Source organism: Stegostoma tigrinum, chromosome 1, assembly GCF_030684315.1.
Source record: "Stegostoma tigrinum isolate sSteTig4 chromosome 1, sSteTig4.hap1, whole genome shotgun sequence".
Taxonomy (NCBI): Eukaryota; Metazoa; Chordata; class Chondrichthyes; order Orectolobiformes; family Stegostomatidae; genus Stegostoma; species Stegostoma tigrinum.
This window is the reverse complement of record NC_081354.1, coordinates 140802859-140828405: the sequence shown is the minus strand read 5'-3', so window position 1 is coordinate 140828405 and position 25547 is coordinate 140802859. Positions and strand designations below refer to the sequence as shown.

Here is a 25547-nt window from a genome sequence, read left to right as displayed (position 1 = left end):
GAAAACCATAACTGCGAGTGATTTGTGCTGATTACCTTGCATGCATGAGGGGAACAACTTGTATTTTTTAAAAAAAATTCTCCTCTCTTTTTTAAATGTTGAATTGACGCTTGCTAGTCTAGGGTCTGAAAGAATGACTGCGTGTTACTTGGACAATGTTTTTGAGGACTGGGCCCTTGTAGAGGGAGAGAGAAGGAAAACGTAATGTTGATGCATTGCACTTTTTGCAATATGTTGTAACTTCAATTTCATCCTTTTGTGTAGTTAATTATTGATATTACCCACAGCTTTCTGAACTACTGAATGGGAGAACAACATTGGACAGAAATGGTCTCCTCTTGTTCATTTAGAAATTCAAATCACATTTGGGGTTTAATGTAATGATTTGTCATATCTACCAGGAAGTGGAATTTATCCCTCACTACTGCCTTAAATTTTGCCTGTGCATGCAATGCTGATTCATTGGCTGATCTGCTTGCAAGAAAAATAACCTCTGCTGCTTAATGGCTCAACAGCATAAATTATTTTGTTACATATCTGTAATCTGTATAATTCTAGATTTGCCATTCCTTGGTCGTTGTCACTAGTTGTGCACGTGGATCTTGTTAGTTGAACAAGCTTTTCATGGATACTATGCTTTCTTGAAGAAAAGCTTTCGTTAGTAGATTTTTGATTCAATTTTCATTTAATATACATTCCTCAGCCACAACGTCAGATGTCACTGCCGTCAAGTCCATCCTATCAGAATAGACCGACATCCAAAAAAGGGTTTTTCAGAGAGGAGACAGATCACTTAATAAAGACTTTTTTAGGCAAAAAGATAAGCAGGTGGACAGTAACAACTGAAGATCATTCAGTTAGCTACAGACAGTTTTATGATAACTGGCGCAGTAAACCAGTAGATCACCACGGACTGCTGCTTCCTCAGTACGATGGCCCTGCTTTAAAAGTATGGGGCCAAAGATACTTGCGCTGGATTCCAGAGGTTCAAATACCAGGTGGTGGTTCAACAATCACTCTGAACAAAATCTTTGAAATTGTGGATGAGATCAACGCCTTACAGACAAGAGTATCACAGAGGGTACTGAAAAGGCAAGCAAGCTCTCCAAGTAGTAATGTCTTCACACCGTTTCATCAGGCAAGCCGTCTTTCTTCAGCTTTTCCATTTGGTACAATACGTAGGCAGTCTATAAAGCCCCGCATCCCAGTCTCTACAAATCTCTCAATGAGTTTTGGGTCAATGGAGAACTTGCCAGATGAGGAAGATCTAGGTGTGTTATAGTGGAGACGATCTGTTCTCCTCCCACCCCTCGCCTGTAACAGTTTGGTTTTGTTCTTTGCTGTAACTCTAGCCAAAACGCTGCAAGTATTTAATTTTGAAGTATTTTGCGTAACTTTGTCATCAGCCTAATGTGTTTTGAGTTTGACTGTTTTGTACACTGTTTTCCAATTTTGTTCAGCTGAAATTTTAAACTGCAGTTGGTTTCTTAACAAAGTCTTTGCCTGTGTTTTGGAGGGCCAAAATTCAAACCACTCAATGACCTTGATATTCTAAGCTATTTAGGCCTGATATTGGCTGCTAATGAGTATTTGTCCATTTATTACGGTAGTTGACACAAATCAATTCCAAAGCTAAATACAAGAACTGGTTTTGCCAAAATATATAGTAAAAATAATCCATGCTCATATTGGTTCTGTTAATATTATAGCAGGTTAAATTGGAGGGGGTGCTATTTAAAATTATCTTCAGATTTTTCTTTCTTTTAATATATTCCAGTTTTCTAATAAAGTAGAATGAAAATGTTATATTTGGTTTTGCATCTGTAATTGATATATCACAATTTCCTCCCCACCTTCCAAACCTATTGATGTAGAATAAAAATCTGAAAATGAGGAAAAAGGTGGGACTTTAAGTGACCAGTATAAACTTGAAAAACATGGCACTTGTCAATGACTTAATTCAGTAACAGTTATTGTAATTGCTAGTACAATAAGATTAACAAACTCCGGTCTCCTGCAGTATAACCTTGGAGATATCTGTAGCCATTAAGATTTAGAAATGCACCTCCTTGAAGCTTTGGCGAGTTTATGATCCAATTTGGCAAATTTGCCTGTTTTGTACTTTTTGGTTTTATTTGATATTATTGAAACAATTTCCCATCATTGCTTCTGAATTTAACCAACTTGTGAAATATGTACATCTACAATAATGTAGATTTTAAAGTTTGTACAGGTTTCTCTTTCAAATGGTAATGTAGGTTATCTGCTAAAACAACTCAGACACTGCTAGCCTGGCAACCATGCTATGATTTTAGTAGCAGTAGATCATTCAGACCAAGTTTTAATATAATCTGGAATAAAGAAACTAATATCAGATGAAGTACTAGTTAGTTGCATAGAGGTGGTGTGAGAAAATTCAGCCAGGATTTTAAACTTGGATTGATGGCAATCCAACAAGTCCTAATGAAGAGAGTTTTTGTGAATATTTACTGCAAACAGAACCCTAAACAGTGTCATTTAAGTGCTTAAAGGTTTGCTAATTTCTTTCTGTATAGGAGTGTTTTGTTCCCTTCAAGAGAAGGGCAAAAAATAGGACTTAAAATCCAAGTAAATATTTCGTTGGGCATTTAAGCATCTCTCCCTTCCTCAGGCTTCTATCTGTCTGTCCTGAAAATTAAATTCATTTGAGTTCTGGATTTATTGCAGTTATTGCTAAACTTGATTTTCTATATATTCCTGAAAGCTACCAGAATCTGACTACTAATGTACTTTCTTGTACCATATAGTTATGATATTTAAGTTGCAATAAACCTATTTCTGGTTTTGCCTTTGTAAAATAAGTTACTGAAACATGCTGAGTTTTCTTGGGTTACTTTTGTTCAATTTCTAAATTGGTCTGATCCTTAAGGCACTGAAAATATTAAAATTAGTTGAAAACTAACTGGAGTAATTTTGTAGGTCTAAATCTAGGTTGTAGTTACCTTTTAATTAAACCATTTAAATAGACATCTCAATGCAATCAACTACTTGTGAAGATTTATATGTAAAATGAAAGTCAATTAGCTTGCTCAGGGGTTGCAAATTTTGTACGTTTATCAGAAATGTGCTGTCGAATGGCTCCTGTGAATTAGTGGACGGAAGCAAAATGGTGTATTTGTATCAACACTGTACCCGTTCTTTTTAATTTGGGATGTTTTGTTTTGTCTTGTCCTACACACAGTACTTTCTAACCCATCATTAGGAAACATGTATAAGCTTAATATTCAAATCTGCAGTTTTTGTTGTGTTTTAAATATCTAAACTGATTAAGATAAGTAAACTTCCTTGATGTTTGTAACAGTTTCTTCATTCTACACTTGTCTCTACAACACTATAGCAATATTTGCTTTTGTCCTGTCTAAATTGTAGAATATCCACAGGAAAATGTGAAGGAGTTTTTTATTACGCTGTAATTATTGCTGACGTTCGGTGTTGATCTAAAGTCGACAGGATAATAGTTTGAGTACCTGTTTGTTTCTATTTCTGTATAAAATTTGTGAAATCATTTAAGTAAACAGAACTGTTGACCCCAACTTATGTTTTGTTTGGAACTGGAAACTTTATTTATAGTGTGTATCACTTGTTTTCCTTTTAATTTATTTTTTGTATTTGTCAAGTTTTCTCTATTTGCCAAATGAAGACCTGTTTAATTGTTACCCTTTGCTAAGACATGCTTTTGAATATTACAGTTCACTGAAAGTTACAACTTTGCATGATACTTTCAAACTTGATTCAACAAGATCTACCTTTGGTTGGGGAGTAGGGGGAGCTTTCCTTTTTATCTGGATAAACTGAAACCAAGTACTTTTCATTGTAAAATCTTCCACCTTTTATTAGCTGTGCATTTTTTGAGCTTTGAACAAACACAAAGTAGAATAAGAAAATCACTTCAAGCTAAAGCTAATCACCATTTTTAGATAAATTGTGTGGCTAAATTTGTTAGTGTTTTTGGATAGAATTTTCCAGTTAAATAGATTTGTAATGATTGCGTAACATACCAAAAGAAAACTCTGATTTGATTTAGGGCTAGGGGTCTACTTGTACAATGGAAATGAATGGAAAATGGGCAAACAGGAGTCATCAGCTGTGTTAATTAAATGGTGCCAATATATTACAGTATCTGGAGGGTAAAGATAAATTTATCTGACCCTGAGATAACACGGTGTGAAGCTGGAAGAACACAGCAGGCCAAGCAGCATCAGAGGAGCAGGAAAGTTTGACATTTCGGGTCGGGACCCTTTTCCTTTCTGAAGCAGGGTCCTGACCTGAAACATCAAACTTTCCTGCTCTTCTGATGCTGCTTGGCCTGCTGTGCTCATCCAGCTTCACACCGTGTTAATCTCAGATTCTCCAGCATCGGCAGTTCCTACTATCTCTGTTACAATTTATCTGACCCTGTTTTGTCTTCCTTCTAACAAAAAAAAATCATTGAGCTCTAATGGACTTTGAGTTTGTGTCAAGCATGACCTGGATGTAGATCAGAGAACTGAGAATGTTTTGTTTAGAAATGGAGGACTTTTAAGAGTAAACACTCCACCTTTTTTTTGTGAAATGTATCATTGTCTTAGAATTGTTTTAAAAATTCTCTCATTTCAGTTATCCTGCATCGTAATTAAACAAAAATATTAGAAATGTTATGTAACACAAAGCTGAGTTTTGTCTTGGGGAGCCAAAACACTATCCTTTATCCCACTCTAGGAAATATATGACGGTTCTGAATGTGCAACTTCTTTGTTTCCATACATGGATCAAGCTGTCATTTTCAATGTTGATGCTTTTTGACTACTGAATTTATGGTGGACAGCCTTAACTATACTGTATATTATTGTAAATTGTATCCAATTGTTTCATTTTGTGCCTTGTTAATAAAACTGAGTTACAAAACTGTAATTAAAGCAAATTGCAAAGTGAGTTGTACTTTTTTAATATTGCTATCCGAGCTAAATGTGGAAACATTAGTTTATTTTGCTACTGTCATTTTAATCTTGGGTCCTGTTGCCATTAGATTGTTTAAAAATGTTTACCCAATTAAAGCATCAAATTAAATGTTTTTGTATGTATGCAATGTTAAAAATAACGTTTTTATAACAAATACATCACTTGTTATGAAGCAAATCTGTTTTAAAAATCATGCCTGATTTAAACATCTTTTCATAGCCTGTTACACTCCAGTGACTTTGGCCTTAAACATTTAGGCTTCATGTTGCTGATGAATAAAACTAAGCTTTTTTCAAAAAATCTAAACCAGAAGATTTTATGCAGGTATACCAGTTTTGAGTATAGTTGAGATGTGCTGTAGGCTTTTAAACTCCTGCAAAATACAGATGCTGTCAGTTTATCATGTTTCTATATTTGCTAATAATAGTACAGTATTTCTCATTATACCAAAATATATTATGTAGTTGTGCTTTCTTTGAACACCTTTCTTGGCATGTCATTATTTACATGAAGCTCCCTGTAGAATTGCTCAAAGACAGTCCAAGCTCTTTTTTCAACATAGGAACCTGATAATTATTGACAATATATATGTTCTGCAATCTCAAAAGAAAACATACATCTGAACAGTTTGTAAAGAGACTCCACGTTATATTGCCATTGTTTGCTGAATTATTCCAAACAGTTATAAATAAATGCTCAATATTTTTTCAAATCTGTTGGAATATATTTAAAGGCTCCAATGTTCTGATGAGTCTGCAATCTTAAATGACTTTGTTTGTTTGTTTCAAACATGCTGCTTTTCATGTGTATTTCCAGTCTGAAGCGTTGTCATGGTGGGACAAATTCATGGAAGGGACAAAGGAAGGGGGCTTACACAATGCCAGAGTATGAAGAATACAACATGGATGCAGTACCTATAAGAACTAAGTCTATAGGTGGGGGAGAGGTGCCAAGACTGTGGAGGATGATGAGAATTTTTAAATTGCAACAAGTAATAGCAATAGAGCTGTGGGTGAGTGGAACTCTGTTCCAAAAAGTGCAATTTTGGATGAGCCAGTTTATTGACTACATTTTGGAGGTTTGCCAGATGAATATTTGGACATTTGAATCTGGAGGTGATGATGGAATAGGTGAGGTCTTTCACAGTAGATGAGCTAAAATGTACAGAGGTGAGTGACCTCGGAGATGGAAATGGACAACTTAATGAACAGAAAAAGTTGTTGGAATTTTTTAGGTTTCTCTTCCTTTATTGGTCTGTGGCTGATCTTTCAGTTGTGAAAATTTCAGCAGTGCAATCTGAAAAAGAACAAAGTAACATTGGCATCAACTTCTGGATTTCAGTGAGTAATTGCAAGTTTGTGGATGTCGGTAGTTACTGTCAATCTTGCCCAGTAATAACACCAAGCACAAATACCCACACCATTATCTGTCCAACAAAATCAGGGCTATTAACATGAGAACTTGATCAAAATAAGATGAACGTTGACACACAAGAATAATGTTTACTTTATAGAAGGCTACCCTGAGTATACACCACAAGAGTCTTGAATTTTGACATGGCTAATTGTACATTCTGGTAAATCTTCTTCAAATCTGTTTTTTAATATTTCAGTAAATTAATCTTTTTGTTACATTGGGTTGTCAAGACAATTAGAGCTATTACTTTCAGGGGTCCCTGAACGATTAATGTAAAATGACAGTGCTTCCCAGGTTCCTAATAGATTCATACAGCTTTGGAGTAGATTTGTAGCTTGTGTTGAGGTTGGTTAGCTTGCTGAGCTGGCTTGTTTTGCAGATGTTTTGTTACCGTGCTTGGTAACATCCTCAGTGCAACCTCTGAAGCATTGGTGTGTTTACCCGCCTGCCTTTTTAAACCCTGGGGTCCATTGCGATGGATTGCCTCACTTCCGGGTTTCCTCTGTAGTGGAATGTATATGGGGTCGAGTTCAATATGCTTATTAATAGCCTGCTTCATGAAGTGCCATGCTTCCAGGAGATAAGCATTCGAATTCTCGTGCTTGTCTCCTGGAAGCATGGCACTCCACGAAGGGGAGGGGATGTGAGGGATGAGTCGCAGGAAATGCGGGAGACATGGTCGAGGCATTCTCGACCACTGAAGTGTGTTTGGGGGTGGGGGAAGGAGGGGGACAAGAGGAGGTGTGCATCTGAGATGTACAGGAGAACGTGGGCCCAAGCTACGCCTGCCTCTTTGTAGGTTAAGTGGAACAATCCCTCTTCTGTCCCTACACTGGCCCTAAACCCCACCTCTTCTTCCGTTACATTGATGACTGTGTGTCAGTGCCGCCTCGTGCTCCAACAGGGAGCTTGAACAGTTCATCCACTTCACCAACACCTTCAGTTCACTTTAAGTTCACCTGGACCATCTCTAATACCTTTCTCACTTTCCTGGATCTGTCTCCATCTCTGACAATCACCGAGAAGCCGATCCATTTCAAGCCCACCGACTCCCACCTTCCTGCAAAAATGCCATCCCCTATTCCCCATTCCTTCGCCTCTGCTGCATCTGCTCCCAGGATGAGCCTTTCCACTCCTGTATATCTCGGATGTCCTCGTTTTTCAAGGACTGCCCTCGACAGTGTTTCCCATAAGTCATCTCTCGCACCCCCTCCCGCAATAACAACCAAAACAGAATCCCCCTTGTCCTCATGTACCACCCCACCAACCTCCGGATCCAATGCATCATCCGTCAACACTTCCAGCATCTGCAATCCGACCCCACCACCAAAGACATTTTTGCATACCCACCCTTGTCTCCTTTCCGATGGGACCACTCGCTCTGTGACTCCCTTGTCCACTCCACACTCTCCTCCAGCCCCACCACACCTGGCACTTTTCCCAGCAACCACAGGAAGTGCTACACCTACCCCTACACTCCCCTGCCCCTAACACCGTCCCAGGTCCCAAGAAGACTTTCCACATCAAGCAGATGTTCCCCTGCACATCCTGTGAATGTGGTATACTGCATCTGCTGTTCCCATTCTGGCCTTCTCTAAAGCAGGGAAATCAAGCATATGCTTGGGGACTGCTTTGCGGAAGACCAATGCTTGGCTCGCACTAAACAACCGCATCTCCCAGTTGTGAATCATTTCAACTCTCCCTTGCATTCTACAGACGACATGTCCATCATGGGCCTCCTGCAGTGCCACAATGATCCTACCCGAAGATTGCAAGAACAATATCTCATATTCTGCTTGGGAGCCCTGCAGCCCAATGGTATCAATGTGGACTTCACAAGCTCTAAAATCTGCCCACCCTTCGCATCTCAAAACCAGCCCAGCTCTCCCTGCCTCCCTCACCTGACCTTTCTCCCACATATCTCCTCCTCCTCCTCCTCCCACCTCAAGCCCCACCCCCATCTCATACCTACTAGCCTCATCCCTCCCCATCCACACTCACCTTTTACTGACTCCATCCCTGCCTCTCAGACTTATCTGTCTCCTCTATCCATCTTCTACCCCTCTCCTATTTATTTTAGAACCCACTTCCTCCCCCATTTCTGAAGAAGGGTCTTGGTCTGAAACATCAGTTCTCTTGCTCCTATGATGCTGCTTGGCCTACTGTGTTCATCCAGCTCTACACCTTGTTATCTCAGCATGTTTTAGAGACGCTTTAGAGACATTTTAAGCTGTGCCCCAACAGGTGACGGTATTTTAAATATCAGAATTGAACAAACTGATCCCAGACAATTCCAATGTTTTGCAAGTTTTATTCAACAAAATTAGGATATTGGGGAGGTTCCTGCAAAATGAGGCGGACAGGAGTTTGATTACATTCAAAGGCATAGCATCAACATCATCAGCTCTGTGATTTAAATATACTGCAGTTTAGGGAAACTGCAGAAGATGAGCTCCCGTTAACACACTGCAAACTGCAGCACTGCCCTCAGACTTCTTAAAGCTCATTTAGCCTGCACTTGGTCCATATCCCTGTAAACTTTTCCTATCCAAATATCTTTTCAATGTTGCAATTGTATCCATTTGTACCTCGTTCTCTGGTCTTATGCCTTTGAATGCTGAATGTTTGTTTTATTTTGCTGAATCCATCATTATCAATATCCTATTCACCAGAAACTGTAGCCGACATGTAAAGACTGTGGCTACAAGAGCAGGTTAAAGTTTAAGAATTCTGCCAACGTATAATTCATACCTCAATTCTCCATCTGATGTCTACCAGCTACAAGGCACATGTCTGCAATATGACAGAATATTCTCCACTTAGATTCTTGTATCTTCGGTAGATTCATGGATTCAGACAGCTCAGAAAAGGCCCTTCAGCCCATCAAGTCTGCACTGACATAACTACCACTAAAGGTGTGCTAATCTCAATTTCTTCCACTTGTTCCGTGTTCTTGACTGTTACAATAATTGAAGTGGTCATCCAAATATTTTATAAAGGTTGTAAAGTTTCTAGCCTCCACTACTTTCCCAAGCAGTACATTCCAGATTCCTATTACCCACAGATGGAAAACTTTTTTCTTTCCCTCAATTCCCTGTGAATTTACTGCCACTTACCCTAAGAAAACCTATGCCGTCTCATGATTGACCCCTCAATGAAAGGGGATAGGTGTTCTCTATTCATTCTGTCCATACCCCTCAATCTTATACGCTTCAATCATTTCCCTTCTCAGGCTGGGATTGTTTTCTTTACAGTGGAGAAGACTATCTAGTCTCTCCTTTTCGCTCAATTTCTCCATCCCAGTCACTATCAGGGTGAACTTCCTCTGAATGGACCCACCCACCCCCCCACCGTAGTGCGAGCACGTCCTTCCTGTAGTGACGTGGCTAGAACTGCACACTTAACTCCAGCTGTGGCCTGACCAATGTTCTGTACAACACCAACGTTACCTCCCTGCTCTTATATTCTATGCCATGACTGATGAAAGCAAGTGCCCGATATGTCTCCTTAACTATCCTATTTGTGTGCTCTACTAACTTCAGGGATATGTGAATAATTACACCAAGATCCCTCTCTTTCCTCTTAGAAAGCTTGTGTCCTGTCATTTGATAAATAGTCTCTCATCTTGTTACTTCTTCCAAAATGCATCATCTTGTACTTAGCAGGGTTAAATACTATTTGCCACTGGCCTACCTGTCTGACCAACTCATCAATAGCTTCCTGTAACCTACAATGGTCTTCTTTGCTATTAACCAAGCTACCAATTTTGGCGTTTTCTGCAAAATTGTTTAACATTCCTCCCACATTTTCATTTATCTAACTTATGCATACAAATAATAATGGTCCCAGTACTGATCCATGTGGTACATCACTAGATACCAGCCTCCAGTCACTCAAACAGCTTTGTACCACTACCCTTTCTGTCCTATTACCAAGCCAGTTTCTGATCCAACTCAACAAGTTTCCCTCAATTCTTTGTGCTTTAACCTTCTCAATCGGTCTCCCATGTACGAACTTGTCAACAGATTTGCTAAAATCCATATAAATTACATCAACTGAACTTCCCTTAATCACGCATGATCACATTTTCAAAAAGTTCAAACAAATTTGTTAGGAATGACCTCCCTCTGACAAACCATGCTATTTCTAATTAACCCGTACCTTTCCAAGTGGGTATTCATTTGCTCCTTTGGAATTTTCTCCATTGGTTTCCCTACCACTGATGCGAGGCTCTCCAGTCTGTAATTTTGTGGTTCATCTCTACCACCCTTCTTGAAAGATGGAACCACATCAGGCACCCTCCAGTCCTCTGGCACTTTCCCTCTGGACAGAGGTAAATTTAAAATTTGTGTTAGATCCCCTGCAATTTCTTCCCTCAACTTCCACAGCAACCTGAGAAGCAATTCATCCAAGCCCGGACAGCCTCCAATACTTTCCCATTTCCTATGTCAAATTGTGCAAGTTCCTCACAATCCCTTTTCCTGAATTCCCAATCTACATTCTCCCTCGCTAGAGGGAAGACCTAAGATCTCATTTAATACCCTTTCAACATCCTGTAGCTTTACACACCGGTTGCCTCCTTGGTTCCTATTCTTTCCCTGCTTAACCTCTTTACCTTTTAATCTATTTACACAATATCTTAGGACTTGTGAACAGAATTAGGGAAAATCCTTTCTCATGCCCTCTTTTTGCTCTTTTACTTGCTTTCTTGTTTACTGCTGCATTTCCGTATTGCTCTAGGAGCAGAGTGGCAGTGATAGCTTTGGGCTTGCTAAAAGCCCTTCTCTTCTCCCCCGTCCAGTCCTGAATTGTCCTAGACACCCAGGGTTCTCTGAACTTATTGCTCCTATATTTCCCAATAAAGAATACATGCTACCCCATTGCTCTGCTGAAGACTTACCACAATGAGCTGTTCCCAGTCAACAGTGGCCAGATCTTGCTTTATTTTAATAAAATCTGCCTTTGCCCAATCCAAAGCCATCTTTTGCAGGCCATCTTTTTCCACTTCCAGAACAAATTTGAACTATACTGTGTTGTGGTTGCCATTGCTAAAATGTTCTGCCAATGTCACATTAACATTTGTCTGGCTTCTTTCCCCAGAGCCAGTTCCAGCACTGCACCATCCCTTTTTCGGCCTTCAATAATTTGATACAATAAATTCACGTGGATACATTTCAAATAATCCACCCTCTCCCCTCTAAACCCTTAACACTATGACTATCCCAATTTATGTTGGGAAAGTTGAAATCCCTTAGTATAATTGCCCTGTTATTACTTCTACACACTTCTGTGAACTGTCTACATATTTGCTCCTCTTTCCTAATGACTCTTTGGAGCCTAAAATACCTTCCCAGTAAACTGGCTGCCACCTTAACATTCCCATGTTCTACTCACAAAGCCCTGTCTGAGGACCTTTCCAAGATCTAACAACTGATTCTGCTGTAGAGCAGGGTAGGCATAGTCCAGGTGAGTAAGAGTATTGGGTGACTCAATAGGGGCACAAACAGTCGTTTCTCTGGCTATGAATGAGAATCTAGGATGGTGTGTTACCTCCCTGGTGCCAGGGTACTGGATGTCCTGAAATGGGAAAGAAAATATGCAAAAGTCATTGTCTACGTTGGCACAAATGACATCGGTAGGAAGAGGTAAGATGGCCTCTGAAGACAATTCAGGGAGTTAGGTAAGGAGCTTGAAAAAACAACTAGCAGAGTAGTAATCTCGGGACTGCTACCAGTGCCGTGGGCTAGTGAGGCCAGGAACAGGGAGGGAGTACAGTTCAACATGTGGCGAGAGAGTGGGTGTAGGAGGGAAGGCTTTAGCTATATAGATCATTGGGATGTCTTCTGGGGAAGGTGGGACCTATACAAGAAGGATGGATTGCACCTCAACTGGAGGGGCACCGACAGCTTGAGGGGGTGGGGGGGTTAAACTAGTGTGGTGGGTGTGGGAATCAGAACAACAGGCCAGTAAGCGCAGGGGCTGGGGACAAAAGCGAGACTGAGACATTCATACTACAGAGTAACAGCAGACACGGGGAAGTCATGGTGCTCAGATGGACTGGAGGTCTGGAATACATATACTTTAATGTAAAAAGTGAGGCAGTTAAGATAGATGAACTAAATGCATTAATTACTGCATGGAATTATGATGTTATTGCCATTGTGGAGACATGGTTAAAGGAGGGACAGGACTGGCAGTTTAACATTCCAGAATATCACTGTTTTAGAAGGGACAGGAAGGGTTAAAAAAAAAGGGTTGGGGGATTGCATTGCTGATTAGGGATCATGCCACAGCTGTGTTGAGGGAAGACATCTTGCAGTAAAGCATTATAGGTGGCACTCGAGAATAGGAAGGGAAAAATCACAATGTTGGGAGTTTTCTATAGATCTCCCAACAGCCCACAGGAGACACAAGAGCAGATACGTCGTCAGATGCTGGAAAGGTGTGAAAAAAGCAGGGTGGGTGACTTCAACTTTCCTCTTGTTGACTGGGAATCCCTTACAGCCAGGTGCTTGGATGGAGAGCAATTTGTTAGATGTGTCCAGAGGACTTTTTGAGACAGCATGTTGACAGTCCAACCAGAGAGGAGGCAATATCACACTTGGTATGAGGGAACAAGCCAGAACAGGTAACTGATGTTTCAGTAGGTCAGCATTTTGAACTAGTGACCATACCTCCATAAGATTTCGAATAGTCATGGATAAGGACCTCGGGTGAGGATGTTTAAATGGGCAAAGGCCAATTCCATCCACATTAGACAGGAATTGGGGAATGTGGATTGGGAGCAGTTATTTCAGGGAAAATCTACATCTGGCTTGTGGGACGCTTTAAAAGACCAGTTGATTAAAGTGCAGGACATGCATGTCCCTGCAAAACTGAAAGATAGGAATGGCAGGATTCAGGAACCATGAATGACAAAGGAGTTTTAAGACTAGTCAAAAAGAAAAAGCAATCACAAAATTGGTCCAGGCAGCTACAAACTGACTAAACCATTGAGGAGTATAGAAAAAGTAGGAAGGAACTTAAATGTGGAATTAGGCAGGCTAAAAGGCATCGTGAAATGTCTTTAGCAAACAGGGTCAAGGAGAATTGATTGATTTTTGTCACATGAACCAAAATACAGTGAAAAGCTTTGTTTACAAGCAGTACAGGCAGATCACAGCAAGCAAAGGATGTACAGATTGAAAAGACTTGAGGCATCCAGGTTATATTGCAGGTTACGTTATTTGAGGCTAGAGTCCATTCAACGGTCTGATAAAGACCAGAAAGAAGCTGTTCCTGAATCTGCTGGCGTGTGTGTTCAAGCTTCTATATCTTCTGCCTGATGGAAGAGGGTGTAGGAGGTCATTACCGGGGTGAGATGAGTCTTTGATGATGTTGGCCACCTTTCTGCGGCAGCGAGCCATGTAAATAGAGTGCATGGATGGAAGGTTGGCTTCCATGATGGTCTGGGCTGTGCTAACCACCTTCTGTAGTTTCTTACAGTCGTGGGCAGAGCAGATGCCACACCAGTATGCACCCCAACAGTATGGTTTCAGTGGTGCAGCTGTAGAAGTTGGTAACTGACCTTATGGACATGACAAATTTCCTGAGCGGCCTGAAGAAGTAGAGGCTTTGTTGTGCCTTCTTGACTGTCGCATCTACGTGGGATAGCCAGGATAGGTCATTGGTTATCGTTGTTCCGAGGAACTTGATGCTCTTCACCCTCTCAACCTCAGTTCCGTTGAGGTAGATGAGGGTGTGTTCTCCTCCCTTTTTTCTGAAGTCAGATTAGTTTTGCAAACGTTGAGGGATTGTTTTCATTGCACCATGTTACCAAACCTTCTATCTCCCAAGGCTTTTTATGCATATATTAGAAGGAAGAGGGTAGTAAGGGAAAGAGCAGGCCCACTCAAGGATAAAGGTGAGAAGTTATACATGGGGAAGCCACAAGAAGTTTGGGAGATCCTTAATGAGTACTTTGTATTGGTGTTCACCAAGGTAAAGACATGACTTACGCAGAGGCAGGGATGAGCATGTGAATGCCCTAGAGAATGTCAATATATTGAAGGAGGAAGTTTTGGGTTTCCTAAATTACAAAAAAATATACAAGTCCCACGACCAGATGGGATCTATCCCAGGTTACTGCAAGAGGTAAGGAGAGAAATAGCTAGGCATCAGCAGATATCTTCACAGCCTCTTTGCCCACAAGTAAAGTTCCAGAGAACTGGAGATTAGCCAGTGTTGTTCCCTTGTTTAAGAAAGGAAGTAGGGATAATCCAGGAAATTATAGGCAGGTGAGCCTATAAAGGGGAAGTTCTCAGAGAAGATACTGAGGGACAATATATATGCTCATTTAGAAAAAAGTGTAGTAGTTAGTGACGGGTAACATGATGTTGTATGAAGAAAGTCATGTCTCATCAACTTTATTGAATTTTTTGAAGAGGTGACAAAGATAATTGATGATGGAAGGGCTGTGGATATAGTTTATATGGACTTTAGTAATGCATTTGATAGTCCCACCCTTATACATTAATGACCTAGCTGAAGGAACTGAGGGCATCCTGGCTAGGTTTGCAGATGATACAAAGATAGGTAGATGGTCAGGCAATATTGCGGATGCAGGGAGGCTGCAGAAGGATTTGGATAGGTTAGGAGAGTGGGCAAAGAAGTGGCAGATGGAGTACAAGATGGGAAAGTGTAAGGTCATACACTTGGGTAAGAAGAATACAGCTATAGACTATTTTCTAAGTGGGGAGAAAACTTAGAAGTCTGAAATGCAAAGAGACTTCGGAGTTCTAGTCCAGGAATCTCTCAAGGTAAACTTGCAGGTTGAGTCAGTAGTTGGGAAGGCATATACAACTTTGGCATTTATTTTTGAGATAATTTAAAAATAAAAGCACGGATGTACTTCTAAGGCTCTATAAAGCTCTGATTAGGCTACAATTGAAGTAATGTGCACAGTTTTGGGCCCCTTATCTCAGCCCTGGAGCAGGTTCAGAGGAAGTTCACGAGAATGGTCCCAGGAGTGAAAAGCTTAACATCTGAGAAACGTGGAACTATACTCATTGGAGATTAGAAGAATGAGGAGGGGATCTAATTGAAACAGAATATTGAAGGGCCTGGACGGAGTGGGTGTTGGGAAGACATTTTCATTGGTAAAACAGACGAGGACACGAGTGCACAGGCTTCGAGTAAAGGGAACCCCTTTTAGAACAGAGAGAAGGAGAAATTTCCTCAGCCAGAGAGTGGTGAATCTATGATAACAAGGTGTGGAGCTGGATGAACACAGTAGGCCAAGCAGCATCTGAGGAGCAGGAAAGCTGACGGTTTGGGCCTAGACCTTCATCAGAAATGGGCTATGGAATTCACTGCCACAGAAGGCTGTGTAGGTTGTCATTGAGTAAATTTAAGACAGAGACAAATAGGTTCTTGATTGTCAAAGGGATTAGGGGTTATGGGGAGAGTGTGGGAGAATGGGGTTGAGAAACTTATTAGCCACGATTGAATGGCAGAACAGACTCGATGGGTTGAATGGCCGAATTTCTGCTACTATGTCTTATAGTCTTATGGCAGATTGGTACAAAAACTAAAATCATGTGGGATTTGGGATGGGCTGGCTAGATGGATACAAAACTGGCTTGATCATAGAAGAGAGAGGGTAGTGATGAAAGGATGTTTTTCAGAATGTAGACTGGTAATTAGTGGTGTTCCACAGGGGTCAGTCTTAGGTCCTTTATTCTTTACAGTATATATAAATGATCTGGAGGAAAATGTTGGTGGTCTGATTAACGAGTTTTCAGATGACACGAGGATTGCTGGAGTTTCTGATGTGCCGACAATTGTGAAAAGATACAACAGGACACAGATAGATTGGCGATTTTAGCACAGAAATGTCAGATGGAGTTTAATCCAGACAATTGAAAGGGTTGGAGCATCAAATTTAGGCGTGAATTATACAGTAAATGGCAGAACCCTTAGGAAGGTTGACATTCAGACGGATCTGGGGGTGCAGATCCAGGTCCCTAAAAGTGGCAACATAGGTGGCCAAGGTGATTAAAAAGGCATAGAATGGCTCACTGCCATTTTCTCCAAAGGAAACAGTATTGCACAATAACTGCTGGCTTTGTCATACTAGAATTCTTTGAGGAGGTACAAGTAAGGTAGATAAAGACACAGTAGTGCAACAGCCCATAGTATTAAAGATAAAATATGAACATAGATAGAGGATTAGCTAATAGAAGACAGAAACAAAAACAGTAATTGCAGGAAAAACTCAGCAGGTCTGGTAGCATCTATAGCCAGAAAACAGAATTAAAATTTCGAGTTCAGTGATCCTTCTTTAGAACTCTACCCAAAATACCATAACCGTCTTCAAATATTAATTTAGGATTATTAAAATTCACCTACAACATTAGATGAGCAAGACTGCGCCATCTCCACGTCGAGATTCTCTGTCCCTCCAATCCCACTGCCTCCTCGCTCCATACACCTTCCCCTACTCCACCGCCAATCCCACCCACCCGACACCACTCCCCCTTCCTCCACCCTTTCACACACTTCATTCCCACTCCAGCTCCGCCCTCTCATCCGCCTCTTCCTCCCGTTCACTTCGCCTCCTCCATCATCCCAGTGCCGCTCTCCCCGCCCCTCCCGCTCCAAGCTCTCACGCGGTTTCTCCTCGTCCTTCCCCTGCAGACCCGCCCCTTCTTCTCCCATTCACACTCCAACCCCACCCCTTTAGCCCCGCGCCCCTCTCTTACACGCAAGCCGTCCCCAGCCCCGCCCACTCACTCACTGCCCTGCCCGCACACGCTATCCAGCCCCGTCGCCTTCCTCATTCCCCTACCACCCCCACTCGGCCCCTGACCCTCTCTTCCAAGCCAACCCGGCCCCACCCCTACAGGTTCTCGCCCTTCAGCCCGCCCCCTCGCCCCGCCCTCCTCTTTAAGGGACGCTCGGCAGCGTCTGCCACATCCCACTGTGACGTCAGCAGGGCCGACTGGCCGCTTCCTTTGCCGCCGCCATATTGCTGGAAAGAAATCCAGCGACGGGAAATTTGGTTCCCCCCTTGCCCGGAGTTTTCATGTTGTACTGCCGGTATTGAGCGAAAACAACCGCTCCCCTCCTTGTCAAATTTATGAAGCCTCCTTCCTGACAAGACAGAAACTAGCGGCCGACCCCCGATCCTCCTCGAGCCATGTCGACTCTCACTCAGAGGAGCTCCGGCCTCGTCCAAAGGAAGACCGAAGCTTCGAGGAACGCGGAAAAAATCCCCGACGGCGACGACGACCGGAGGGCCGAGCATGAGCAGGAAGACGAAAAAGGCGACTCTAAAGAAACTCGTCTAACCCTGATGGAGGAGGTCCTGCTGTTGGGCCTGAAGGATCGGGAGGTCTTATTTATTTTATTCCGTTTCCATGAGCGGCAATAACATGGCTATGCCTTCCTCTTCAGGTTAAAGACGGTCTGATTTTGTGTGAAAGTGTAGGCCCGCAAGATTGTCAACCTAACCTGAACGGAGGGTGTTTGAAGGGAGAGGCGGGTTCGAGAGTGATTGAGGTGTTTACTGACCAGTACTGAAGGGTGTAATTGCGGGGATAGATGGTGGGATGGAGTTAGTCCAATAGGACTGACGGAGGGTGGTTCTTACTGCTCATCAAGTGTGGTTGCTTCTGTACACAATACCTGCGCTGACTGAACACCAGCTCAGTTCCGGTTACAAGCTGACTGAGAGCCAAATGTTAGTGATGGGAAGACTGGTACAGAAAAAGTATTAAGTGCGGAGCCGTTTATAAGAAAGACTTGGCCATTTTTCTAGTGGGGTGATGAACTGAATAGCGCAACTTTTGTGCAAGGGAATAGAGACACCAGGAAATCTGAAATTTAAGAGGAACCTGGGATTGTCAAGTTCAGACAACACAAAACAATACCAGTTTATGTTTGTGCAGCAGGATCGTGGTAGAAAAATGTCTTTAGGCGCATCACAGGAACTTTGCAAAACAACTGACTCTTAGCCGCCCAAGGGGATAATTGGGTTTGGTTAAATGCCCGTTTAATGAGGTAGGAAAAGTAGGAATGTAATGAAGAAGGATGAGCGAGTTAAGAAAAGAAATGCAAGAATTTGGATCACTGACCCCTGAAGGCTGGACTACAAGTGAGCATTTAGAATCAGGGATGTTCGAGGTCAAACTGGAAGATCACATCTGAAAGGTTCTTAGCTGGAGATGGAGCAGAAATGTGTGAAGCAATGGAGGGAGTCAAAACATAGTTGTGTTTTAAAACTAAGTTGCTTCAACAAAAAGTCACACTAAGTTAACAAACAATGATGGGTGAATGGAACTCTGTGTTAGTATATGGGAGGTAGAAATTTGATTTTTTTTTATGGACGATAATACTGACCAGGTGTGTGTTTCCATTGTCAGTGCAACAAAGAAGTGGATGAGGTGTGCAAAAGCAGATGATACTGGGATGAAGTTGGGTATTGTAATTAATGTATAAGGGTTGTTAGTCATGGTGCAATATGTGACCAGAGGCTCCGCTAAGGATATTATAAGATGCTGGAGTTGCGAACAGCCAGGTTTTGCCACACCGACTTACTAGAGACAACGATAGATTTCTTGACTAAGAAATCTTAATTTCAGAGGAACTCTGAGTCTTGATACAGGAAACAGGTTTAGTTGAAAAATATTTCAGCTTCTGCATTTGCAAGACTGTATGTTTTGCCTTTCTTCAAGTGTTTGAAGCTGTTGATGGTTTTGGAGCAATTCAGTAAACTTATGCATTTAGATGAAATTGCTGTAGAATTATTTTAGGCTAGCTTACTAAGGTTACCACAGGATGCTGGAGTTATGAACAGTCTGGCCCCAACACTTGCCAGGGTGAAGGATAGAGTCTTCCATTTAGTTGTTGGAATTTTCGCTCATTCAGTCCTGAGTATTGGACAAGAGTCTCTGCAATGCAGAACTAATGTCATGTCGGTGGTGACGGGGTAAAACTGAGTGTTGTCAACCTGCGTGCAAAAACTGACATTTTATTTTTGGTGATTAATTGTCATGGGCAGCATTGTAGATAGGTAAAAGGAGGTGCTGCAAAGATGGTGTCCTTTTAAAGGATCTAAATATAATGATTTGGAAGCATTGCAGGTGATCCTCTGATATGAGTAGGTAGATATGAATATAATTAGTCAACTGCGAATCTGTTTAGTTGGCTGATTGGTGAGGTGTTGGAGATGGAAGACATGGTCAGCCGCAGCTAGGATCTGTGGGGATGTTTTGCCTTTGACGTTAACATGAGATAATTTATGATTTTGATAGAGGCTATTTTAGTACTGTGGCAGAGACAGAAATTTGATTGCAAAGAGTTAAATTTGAAGCGCTCAAGGTTGGAGACATTTTGGTATAAATTGTGGGAATGATTTGTGAACATAACTTTATTTAATTTTCAATATTGGATGATCTGTGTAGTTTCACAATGCTAATTTTTATTTTCATCTGAGTTTGCAAGACATAATTTAATAATTACTGTAGTCTACATGCAGTGCAACAACTTTGCTGAAATTTTAAGAGTTGTGAAAGGCTTGCTGATACAGTAGTTCTGTAGGAACTGAATCTTGATACATGATTTGCAGTTTAAAAATACTTCAACTTGCGCATTTGCATGACAGTATGATTTCTGTTCCTTTGAAAAATGCTTGAGGCTCTTAAGTGCTAATTATAAAATAATTGTAAAGAAATCATTTACAAAGTTAGATTTTTTTTTAGGTATAATTGTTCTACGTTGGTGTTTGCTGAGTGATTTTTGTTTTGGAATAGTCCTGATCTAAATCCAAGAATAAAGTCAGACTTGCCCAATTTTCTGTTTTTAAAAAAAACAGTATTGGTTGTTATTACAGTCATCAAATGATGGCTTTTGCCCCATTAATGTAGGTTGCTACTACAGTTACTTTTATGAAAAAAAATCGATTAGATGATGTTTTAGATTTCATTTATTAAGTAACTTCCTTGTGCAATTTCAGTATCCAGAATAAATTTAGAAATGCTTACCTATATTAAGTTATTTAGTTTGAGGTTTCTTTTAAGATTACTTACAGTGCAAAATAGCAACACTCAAACGTACTGCGAGAATTGGGTAAGTCAAAACTGCAGCCATGAAGTTGAGTCAAACACATGTGGCTATCTGTTTTTAGTGCAGCAGTTGAAAGTTATAAGCGCTTCCGTGGAAACTGCTCCAATTTTTTGGAATGTTAGATGCTAAAAAAAGCATGTTCTGTCAGGATCCTTCTTCAGTTTCCTTGATTTACACTTCACTTGTGTTATGAATAAAGTAGAAAACTGGTGTTTAAGATTGGAAGTAAAACAAGAAAAATGCTGGAAATAAATGTCTGGGGGCATCTGTAGGAAGAGAAACACTAGCCCAACCAGCTCTATGTTAAGATAAGTAACGATGAAGAAGAGAAGGATCTATTGCAGTAAAATCTTACATTACGTACACTGTTTCAAGATAGCGCTGGAGCATGGTGACATTTTGCGCTTGCATGTGTGAAAACACTTTTCACTACATTTTTATATACATTTGACAATAAATAAAATATGAATTCTATTCCCTCAATTGTTGTGGCCTCAAGACAGCTTCAGGGCAGCCTGTGATTTTATAGTTACTTAGAATAGTCAAGAATCATAGTCAGTATTCAGGAAACTCTTGTAAATTGTTTAAACGGTTTACCAAGTCCACTCACCTGGCATGCACTCTTAAGAAACCACATAAATAGGAAGAAATAGATGCTTGACCACTTACTTCTGTTGATACAGTTCCCAGATGACCTTACAACGATTGTTTTGTAGAGCTGAACTCGAACATATTGCAATGGATTTGCTTGGAGGTGTTATGATTCAACAGGTGGAAGTTGAGCATTTGGTGCATTTTGAGATTATGGCTTACTACTTGTTCTAATATGTCAATGTCTGTTTTTCTGCATGATATTAGAGGTGTGCATTGGGGGATAGCTACTATGAATGGCTCCACCTGATTAAGATGTATGGTTGCAAGAACAGGTTTTTTAAAAATTTATCTTCTACTCCATATTCCAAGACTTATGGCTCATTGACTGTACAGTAGGTGAGCATGGGGCAGGGGAATAGGATATGGGATGAGGGGTAAGGGCAACTAAGAGCTTTTAAATGCCTCGAGATATGCCTTGTAACCAGCCTGCTTTGGCAATCAACCACTCTTCCTGACCCTGCCTTCACTCTCCTTCCAGAGTTTATTAGATTAACTATTCCCATCGATTCCCTAGAGCAAAATTGCTTGTGACCAGGCTGTTTATACAGAGAAGAGTCTGCCAAGTCAGAAAACAAAAGAATCTAGCCCAACATTTCACATTTCAAAACATGAAAAATAATTGATCTGAATATCTTTACTGTGCACACATTCTACCAGATAAGTATTTTCAGTATATTCTACACGTAATGGAGAAAAAGGTGTTGAGATTTGGGATTTTCATGCTAACTATACATGGCAGATTCCTGATTGGTAATCAAATCATTTAGTGAAGCCCAAGAAACAGATGGGGTTGAAAGCCAAGGTCTTCCAGATGACTGATTCATCCTACCAGATATTGTACACTGTTGGAAATAAGTTGTGCCTTTGGACTTGTTTTGAAAGTTCCCAGAAAGGAGGACCTTTTTGTTTAAATTGTCTGTTGTTTTTTAAAAAAAATTCTTTTCCCGTAAAGAAAACTAGTTATTATATATAGATAACAAAGTGTGGAGCTGGATGAACACAGCAGGCCAAGCAGCATCTCAGGAGCACAAAAGCTGACGTTTTGGGCCTACTCCCTTCATCAGAGAGGTTTTCTGATGAAGGGTCTAGGCCTGAAACGTCAGCTTTTGTGCCCCTGAGATGCTGCTTGGCCTGCTGTGTTCATCCAGCTCCGCACTTTGTTATCTTGGATACTCCAGCATCTGCAGCTCCCATTATCTCTGGTTATTATATATAGCATATTATCCTGATGTTTTGTATGAAAACAATGATCAGGAGTTTGTAGTTCACCTCTCATCTGCTCTGCTATTCAATATGACCATAGCTGATATCATCTTGGCCTCAACTACACCTCTTTCCAGCCCACTCCCCATAACCCTTCATCTACTCTGAATTGAGGGTGCAGTTTGAGAAAAACAGTATTTGGAGCGTGTATTTTTGTATCGTGATAAATTTTGTAGAATTCAAGCTGTTGACTTGAAACTTTGCTTAGTTTACAGTTTAGCACTCTGATTATTTGAAAAACTGTGTAAAATCTTCAAGTGCCAGCAAATTTTGGCATCTTAATTGAACCTGTTAATTTCAAAGACATTAATGTATTTCAGGTGTGGTAGACTAGTGTGATTTCTTTAAATGCTGCTGAAAATATGCCCATTCCACTCTTTCTGTCTGCCTAATTCAGATTTTTTTCACTTGATCCTGCATACAAGCCAAATATATTAATTTGAGCCAGAAATTCCAGATGTAAGATATGTACAAAACAACAAGTTAATGACTTGAATTAAAAATGTTTGAAAATCCTTGTACCATACTTTTTAAATCAAGAACAGAAGGGGAAACAATTAAAGATAGTGACAAAACAAAATTAATTATTTCTTGTTAAGTTTTCAACTTACTGCTACCGTACAATTTTTGAGGGCCATTATAGTTGAGTTTGCTGCTCCTAACTGATTTATTTCTTATTACCTTATTCATTATTCCTTAATTCACTTGTGGGATGTTATCAATGCATTTATTGTCCATCTCTAATTGCTGCTGAGAAGATGGTGAATTTGAGCTGTTGCATTTTGTAAGTAAACCCACAGTACTGTTAAGGAATTTCAGGTTTTTGAACAAGTGGCAGCAAAGGAATGGCATTGGAGTTCCATGTCAAGGTGATGTGTGACTTGAAGTGAAACTTGTAGGTGTTGTGTTTCCATACATTTGTTGCACTTGTGGGTGGCAGAACTCTTAAATTTTGGAGATGATGTTGAAAGACATTCTTGATGTATTACTACTGTGCATCACTGCAGGGAGGGAATATTTAAGGTGGAGTGAGGTACTGAACAAATGTGTTGCAATGTCCTCTATGATATTAAACTTTTTGCTTTGTTATTTGAACTGCATTGATTGAGACAAATGAGAGATTTCCATCAAACTCCTGACTACTTCTATATACATGGCAATTGGACATTGGAGACTCAGGAAGTGAATTGCTTCAAGAAATATATACTGTCTGATCTGCTTTTGTAGACACCGTGATTATATGGGTCCTCCAGCTGCGTACTGGTCAATGATGACTTACACCCAGCCCTAAACCAAAAGAATATTGATAGGATAGAATATCCTTTATTGTCACTTGTACTCCAGTACAGTGAAAACTTTTTACAATGGCTGCCTTTTGGTGCCATCTTAGATATAAGTACCTTGGTACAAATCCTAGCGTTTAAAAAAAAATAGTGTTGTTATACAAAGAGGATTAAAAGGAGAAAGCATGAGCATTACTTAATGTTTGAGAATGAGTTATGAATGAGGTAGTTATAACACTATGAAAAGTGTTTACATTACAGTCTGGCAAAGAATTCCAAAGCATGGCAGCTCAGCATGTGGTGTCAGGTGCAAGTCCAACAATTATCCCGCATTGCTCCAGTCTTCAGATCACTCCTTACTGGCACTCAGCAGCAACAAGGTAGGTTGTGCAGTATGGGATTGGCTTCAGAGTAAACAGTAATGCCATTGAGCATCAAGAGGAGATGGTTAGATGTTCTTTTGTTTGGAATGTTTCTTGCCTGGCACTTCTGAGCCATGATCATTGCTTGTCAGTAAACGGTGCAAGCCTCAATACATAAAGGTCTTGTGGTATGTGGTGATGATCTAGTTAATATTTGAGGTGTCATGAGCACTGAACACTAAAGTCATCAGTGAAGTTTTCAACTTCACACCTTAGGAAGGAACTGATGCTGGCAGGGCCTAGGAAACTACACCAAAGAACTTCTGAAAAAAATCTTCTGATTTGATATTAAAAAAATCTGTTCTGTCTTTCTCTGTCTTGTTTGTTCGCGCTGTCTCTCCCCCTCTCATTCGTAATCTTTCTCTCGTTCGTGTTCGTGTTTGTGTTCATTTTTTCCCTCCCTGCAAAATCCCTTTGGTTCAGTCACCATTTGGCCTATCCTAGAGAGGCAAAAATTCTTAAGGACTCTGTCCATTAACAAGAGTGGCTGAGTGGCATTAAAGAGCTCCACTCAGAGTATATCGTGTACTCTTGCTATCCACGATGTGACTTATAGTTGGTAATCAAAATTGAGGAATACTGATTGCTCAGCCAAAGGCAGGTGGGCAATGGCCAGTTCCCTTGCTTGTTTCTAACCTGATGTCATGAGATTTCATAAAGTCTGGAGTCAACAGTTTGGACTCCCCAGGCCATGGACTCAAGGCAGCTGTATACAATTGTGTTCCCATATCTTTTGGGTCTGGCATATGGAATGCACTGCTGGCAGTGGCAGTGGAGTCAGATACTTTCGAGACTTTAAATGCGACTTTTGGATAGGCAGGGTAGATTGATCTTGGTAGGATAATAGGTTGGTACAACATTGTGGGCCGTAGGGCCTGTACTAATCTATGTTCTGTGGTGATGGAGGATTCTGGGACTTTCAGGGTAAGTTATGATTTTGTGAACATGATTGCTCCTCTCATCTGAGAGAGCTGTCCCAATTTTGGCAGAAGTCCCCATATGTTTGATTGACCAGTCCCTACATTTTATGTTGGGAGTGTATTTTTTATCAATATGAGCAATTCAGGCGTGACAGGCAAAACAGACCAGATAGAAAGATTTTGTGTGCTTGTACAAAATACATGTGGTTGACTTAAATACAAATGCTGACTTCTAGACCTGGGACCAGCTCATTACTTTCTTAACAACTAGTATGTAATTAATTTTGGCCTACAGACTTATATTTTTATTCATTCATGTGCTCTGTGTTGCTTTGATTGTGTGTATTGTGGAGATGTGACTGCATAATCAGTATTTAATGAGCTTGAGTTGGGGGTGTTGAGGTAAACTTGCAAGAAATCCTTGGAAACAATGAACTACTTGTTGCTTCTTGCAAAAATAAATAGCCTTTTTCATCAGTGCACAGGTATGCAGAAAGTGTAACTGG

General features: G+C 40.7%; 2 protein-coding genes and 1 long non-coding RNA gene across 4 annotated transcripts in view; 2 read left to right on the top strand and 1 right to left on the bottom strand.

Annotated features, from left to right (window-relative positions):
- Positions 1-4223, top strand: part of mtmr12 (myotubularin related protein 12) — a 79080-nt gene extending 74857 nt beyond the window's left edge. For both annotated transcript variants that reach the window (XM_048531256.2, XM_048531246.2), the window contains one exon: positions 704-4223. In XM_048531256.2, coding sequence (XP_048387213.2) covers positions 704-1282 — 579 coding nt within the window. In that variant the 3' untranslated portion in view covers positions 1283-4223. The remainder of the gene's footprint in view (positions 1-703) is intronic.
- A 104-nt stretch (positions 4224-4327) lies between these two features.
- On the bottom strand, positions 4328-16869 carry LOC125455604 (uncharacterized). The gene is made up of 3 exons (XR_007248278.2): positions 16783-16869; positions 10555-10716; positions 4328-6273 (listed from the first exon to the last, which is right to left on the bottom strand). It is a non-coding gene; the product is annotated as an uncharacterized LOC125455604 (long non-coding RNA).
- A 494-nt stretch (positions 16870-17363) lies between these two features.
- Positions 17364-25547, top strand: part of golph3a (golgi phosphoprotein 3a) — a 64319-nt gene continuing 56135 nt past the window's right edge. Inside the window, exon 1 of the mRNA XM_048530495.2 lies at positions 17364-17767. Coding sequence (XP_048386452.1) covers positions 17573-17767 — 195 coding nt within the window. The 5' untranslated portion in view covers positions 17364-17572. The remainder of the gene's footprint in view (positions 17768-25547) is intronic.